The following is a 6,044-nucleotide window of genomic DNA, read 5'->3' on the forward strand; positions in this document are numbered from 1 at the left end:
AGATTACAGAACTCAGATTACAGGTCGAGCTCCCTAACCACCTGGCCATGCCGGGCCTCTGGTCAGTTTAGTATGTCAAAAATGATTTCCCACCATTTTTCTCGTTTTGAAAGTGTCTTGCATTAGACACAATTATAAGTAATGTTGAGCGTGTTATTGCTAACAGGCTGTTACTATCATTTATTCTAATAAGCTAGATTTACTATTTATTTTCTTATTAATCACGTAGAATAACAACAATAAAGTTAGGTGAGGCTAAAAATATCTCTCAAATACACTTTATTATTTACTAATGTTGGTGCTCAAAATTTTAAATTACTAAAACTATCACAGCTCATTTGATAACATGAAGTTTAAAAGAACTTTGAAATAAACTCGTCATAACAAGATACTAGCACGTATACGTGAACATACGAGAATTGCATTCAGAATTGACGAAGAATTGTCATGAATATCAACTATTCACAACACGCGCATACAGTCAGACCACTAGTCATTAACTTTCTCTGTCTGATATTCAGGTTTTAACTACTGGCTGCGCGGATATGGAATTTGATATAAAAGAGTCTCTTAATTAAAACAGTATCTTCCTTCATATTTATTTTTAACTGTGTGTATGTTTTTACAAATATTGTAATATTCGTTTGTTACCTCTTTATTATTATTATTTTTTAATCTTGTAAAAGTGCTGAAGATGGAATGTGAACATTACCGAAACGTTTAATAAATATTGTGATTCTTTTGTATCTGAAAAACAAGATACTTGATTAAGAAAAAAAAAATAGAGATATTTGATAAGATACCAATGATGGTGAAACTTAAGAGCTCTCTGTGCGCTTCATAAAACTATAACGTTATGCACAATATCCGTGCACAGTTTACTGACTACAATATGTAATTTTATATCTTATCTGCAAGTAATATTACTTCTAAAGTAAAACCTGCTCATCGACTATCTTCGAGTTTCTGAAAACAAAACTTAATTATTTAAATAATACTTAAAAGGTCAGTTTCTAGCGTTGTAAGTCCGCCGACATACCGCTGTGCCACTGGGAAGAGGGGGGGGGGGGTATTCTTTAGAAATGAAATGCAAAGAACATTTGGTTACATGCGTAGAGGAGAATTTGAAAAATCTGCCCTAACCTGTCTTCAATTCGAATCTGGTAGCCTTGGGATATTTTGAGATAAAATTTCTCTCCTACTTCAACTAACAAATAAAAAAGAACGTGATTAGTTATAAAATATTGAAATTATAAAAGCTGATTGCTTAGCCCGAAACCGTGACAGTGGTCCTGGTATCATTAGCAAGCTTTGGCTGAATTTACTCTCTTAGTATTTCTTTCCTAAGCTTGACAAGCCCTGACAATTTCCTTAAGTTATAAACTTCGCTTGTAAAGTTTCAACGCTCTCACCTGATAACATTCAGTTGATCTATAAACGTACAATTCCCACTGGTCTCTTGTATTGAAGACGACAGAACAAGGAGGTATCCTAGCAATATGAAGTATGTTTTCTACGACAAATATAATTGTGCTTAGCAATATTTATTTGTTAATTCATTACAATAATAGAATAATATGCTTTCATATACAAGTTAGTGGAGCTGAAGTTAACAAACCCTACAGTGGATTTTTGTTTTCCCTATACAGAAAAAGAAAGAAAATATCACAGTTTATAAAAATCTCATGAAAGGACAAGACGAACAATTTAATTAAAACTCTAAATAATTTCGCTTAATAATACGTGTGTGTATGTGTGCATACATATACGCTATCTTTTCAGAATAGAGATTACTTCGATTTTTTTACTAAATTACCGCTAGGGGCGAAACTGTCTTATTGCGTGAAATACTCTGTGTACTACAACCATATTTCTTGTGTGATATACACATAAAAATACTGTAAATGTTTATAATAATCAGTTCATTTTCACATATTCGTAATACTGTATTCACATACATGCACATGGCTGCTTTAGGGTTATCACATCGTTAGAAATGAGAGTAAAACCTACATTTTATGTAGAGTGTATTCAGTGAAGGAAAGTCTCTTTACACAGCGTCAAAATATCTACTGTAAAAGGATACTTTACACCCCAGGGAGGCCAGTACCAGAGTGGAAGGTCCTACGTCACGGTCGCTCATCCCTCTCTCTTTCTCTCTACCGAGTGTTTCTAGCAGTATCCGACAGGTGTCGCAGAGTGTGGTGTCCTTTGTTAGGGTCGTGGTCGGAGTTTGACCTTTGTTCAATGTGGAGCGGATTCTAGACTTATGGCAGCGATGGACGATTGCTGGACCATTGCGTTGTTGCCATGGAAAAATTTCGTGTCGTTGCCCACTGTAGAAATTAGCAGATTCTCTGTCAGGTAAGCGAGATCTCGGTAGGCCAGAAAGCTTCTTTAACACAAAGCGTAGGTTCGATAAACGACGGCTAGTGGGGCTGTAGACGGAGGGGTTCTCCGTCTTCTGGTAGATCCTTCGCGTAAGCCTACTAATATAAAACCACTGGTTAACTTCCATTAGACCCAACTTTTTATGGTCAGCATGTATGGTACGCTCGTTTGATAAAATGAGCTTGAGACGACTGTATAATAACAAACTTACGTCATGTGTATTTTTTTAGGTTAATGGTTTAAAGGGTAGCCTTCATTCTCATTGCTGCAATATTTCATGGTCGTGGTGCTTATGAATATAACTTATAATAAAACAACGAAGTTACTATACATATAACATACATTGGTGTATTAAGACTGACAAAAAGATTTAGTACTAATCATAGTAACCTATTTTTCTTTAAACATGTAGAAATTTCAAACAAGTTCAGACAAAGAACAACTTTCTCTTCCTACTGAAAAATACAACATTGCTTTTGGTTATGACTAAAAGATGCTAAAAAATATTCCCAAAATTACTTTTCTTTTATGTATTTGCATCAGTATATTTTGGTTTTTATGTACATCCAAGATCAGTTAAAATAGCATTAGAATGATACTTGAGAATTATTTGTGATCTTCAAAAAATACAGAATTGTATGTACCACAAATATAAGATCTCTTAGTCTATAGAAACATTTAAACATATTTTAAACTACCGTTACAGATAACCATTTTTAATATCCCTCTCCATATATATCTGTACTTGAATATTATCTTGTGCTTTTTTTTTACTTAAATATCTGTTGCATATCAATTTAAACACTAGTGTTTTGCTACATTTTTGGACCCTTGTTATATTTTGTGAGAAGTGCCATTTTTATAGACAAAAATACAAAGCACATTTCAAAAGGTGGACAGAACTTTTTTCACCAGTGTTATTTTTATTTCATTCTATCATGTATTATTTTACAAGTTGTTTTTTTTTAGCAACTTAGGCCTAGAAGACTTTTTTTCACTGTTTTTGTCAGACACCACTTTTATCTCTACTCAAAGTATTTATGGCTAAACAAGATTTGTTGTTGCTTTTTATTTTCAGTGTGGCCGTAAGCAGTGGAGCCAGTGACTCCTGCCAGTCCAGTGATGGCGCTAGTGTTTCAGAGCCATGTTCACCAGAATGTCCAGCTTCTCCAGGTATCCCCCAACCTATGCCCCCTCTTCCTGCTTCTCTGTCAGAAGAAACTAGTGACAACTGTCTTCTTGACAGTGATGATTTTGATGGTATTAATTATGTTGTTTTGTCAGAAAGGAATTGTTCTCAGGACAGCATATCTGAAGATTCTGGTGTGTATCATAAAGATGCTTTCCTGCAGTGTGACACAATCCATCCCAAAGATGTGTCAGACTTCAGTAAACATAATTTAGAATCTAAAGATTTTGGGGACCAGGTCAACTCTTGTGATGTTTCTTCAAGGGAACATATACAAAAAGATTTTAGTGAAACAAAGAATTGGACTCATAATTCAGTCACAGCTTTTAAGACATTAGATGTGAAAGAATGGGAAAAGCCTCATATTAAAAGTAACTTTCAGTTTTCACATAATTCATTTTCTAGCCCAGGTCTTACTATCTCGTCACTCACTAGCCAAACACCAGTTGCTGCCTCGTTATTCTGTAGCCAATCCCCTACTGCCACCTCATCAACTTTTAGCCAATCAACTGCCAGTTCTCAAACTCAGTCAACCCTAGTATGCAATTGGTTGAACTGTGTCACTGAGATAAACTGTCCAAGTGAACTTGTGGAGCATATCCGTAATGTCCATGTCGACACCCAGAAAGATACAGAAACTGTTACTTGTTTGTGGAAAGGTTGTAAAGTGAGTATGGTAACTTGACTCTGTAAATAAGAATCAGGAGGTGTTTTTTGTGATTAGTCTTTAAATATATGCCTGTTTTTGTACTTTCATTAGTGGTTAATAAAGAATCCTTAGTGATTGTACAAACGTGCATATGTCATCTGTTTATCATTCCATTGCTTTTAAATACTCGGTGATGATAAGAAAATTAACAATTATTGAATTGTTCATACAGTAAATGTCTGCATATGAACTATCAAAATAATATATGCAAATAAAAAAAACTGTTATTTCAGTCTTTATAGCTATTTACACATTTCTTTTTGTACTATTCCATAATTGTTAATTTTCTTACTACAAAAACTTACTAGATGAATTATGATTCAATTAATCCTCTGTATTTCTTACATTTATATTTAGTGGGATGTTAATTAATCAAACTATATTTACAAAATTACAGTAATATCATCTACTAATTTGCTCATTCTTATGTACCTTCATTGTGTTCTTAGATGTTGTGTTTCAGAAATTAAGTCTCTTAAAAAAAGGTTTAAAGTATATAATGAGTATTGTCCCCCAGTAGCACAGAGGTATATAATGAGTATTAATTGGCAAACAGAAATTTAGAGTAGATATGTTTTAGGATAAATAATCTAATCCAGTTTATCTGAGGGGGGGGGGGGGAAGACTTATGTATCTGGATAGAAGTCAGTTTGTCTCAAAGTATGTTAATGCCAATTTATAGAAGTATCTTAACTTAAAAAAATACATGATTCTTCTTTGTTTACTTGTCAGTTGATGAAAATATGAAACAGCTGAATAAAGAAAACTTAAATTTATTTTATTTTTTTATATTTCAGTAAAATTGTTTTTCTGGCTATTATGTGATGGGACATAAAAGAAACACTTGACTGCACTGAAGTTATTAAAACATCCATTAAGGTTCTAAATCTCTAACTCAGCTAACAAAATAAATATCCAATCTTTTATAGTTTTAGTTCTAACATTTCTGGAGAGGTTTGGATTTTACAATTACTTGGCAAAAATGAATAATTATGAAGGAAAGCTTGTAAAGTAGGCAGTTTTAGTTTTCTGTTGGCATATTGGAAAGGGTTCAGAGGAAGATTACAAAAAGTATTTCAGGAATGGAACAGTTTTTTTAAAGGGATAAGTTGAGATAGATCTTTTAAATTATTTTCCCTTGAGAATAGGGTAAGAGGTGATCTTAGTGAAGTTTGCAAGATTATCTGGAGGATCAGTAGAATAAATGCCTTTGAAGAAAATGTGAAAAAGAGGACACAAGTTCAAGATTTTTTTAAATAATAGGCTAGGCACCATTTAAGACAGTTTAATTTTTCTAACGGGGTGATTGAATTATAGAATGAATTGCTGTTGTAAGTAGCGGAGGTAAGGAGTTTAAGAGGGGAATTCCTGAAAAGTAAAGTGTGGTTTGAATTTTACCTTTTCCTTTGGGTATATGTGTGTGTTTGAATAGCCTTGAAGACCAAATGATCAATTTATGTCCATGTTTATATTGTGTTAATACAAAAAAGTTTTAACAGACAACTTCTAAATGATCATGGCCATTGAATTCTTCTTCTAGCCTTTTTCCATTCCCTTAAAAACACACTAAATGGTTTAAGTCATCAGTTTTGGAAATACCAGTTACTGGTTACTAAAATCCACCAGTTTTTATCATCTTTAATAGACGTCATTTAGGTACAGATAAACGATTTGGAAATCTTGTCTATCCATTCAGATATTTTAATTGGTTTGTATTTTTGTTTTAACATAACATAATGTTTTGGGACAACATGG

At 33.3% G+C, this 6,044-nt stretch overlaps 1 protein-coding gene across 1 annotated transcript in view; it reads left to right on the forward strand.

Annotated features, from left to right (window-relative positions):
• The first annotated feature begins 2,127 nt into the window (after positions 1-2,127).
• The window catches only part of LOC106462869 (zinc finger protein aebp2-like), a 37,149-nt gene continuing 33,232 nt past the window's right edge, over positions 2,128-6,044 (forward strand). The window contains exons 1-2 of the mRNA XM_013922835.2: positions 2,128-2,364; positions 3,470-4,247. Of these exons, the coding sequence (XP_013778289.2) occupies positions 2,270-2,364; positions 3,470-4,247 (873 nt within the window). The 5' untranslated portion in view covers positions 2,128-2,269. The remainder of the gene's footprint in view (positions 2,365-3,469; positions 4,248-6,044) is intronic.

Source organism: Limulus polyphemus, unplaced genomic scaffold (genome assembly GCF_000517525.1).
Source record: "Limulus polyphemus unplaced genomic scaffold, Limulus_polyphemus-2.1.2 Scaffold1271, whole genome shotgun sequence".
Classification (NCBI taxonomy): Eukaryota; Metazoa; Arthropoda; class Merostomata; order Xiphosura; family Limulidae; genus Limulus; species Limulus polyphemus.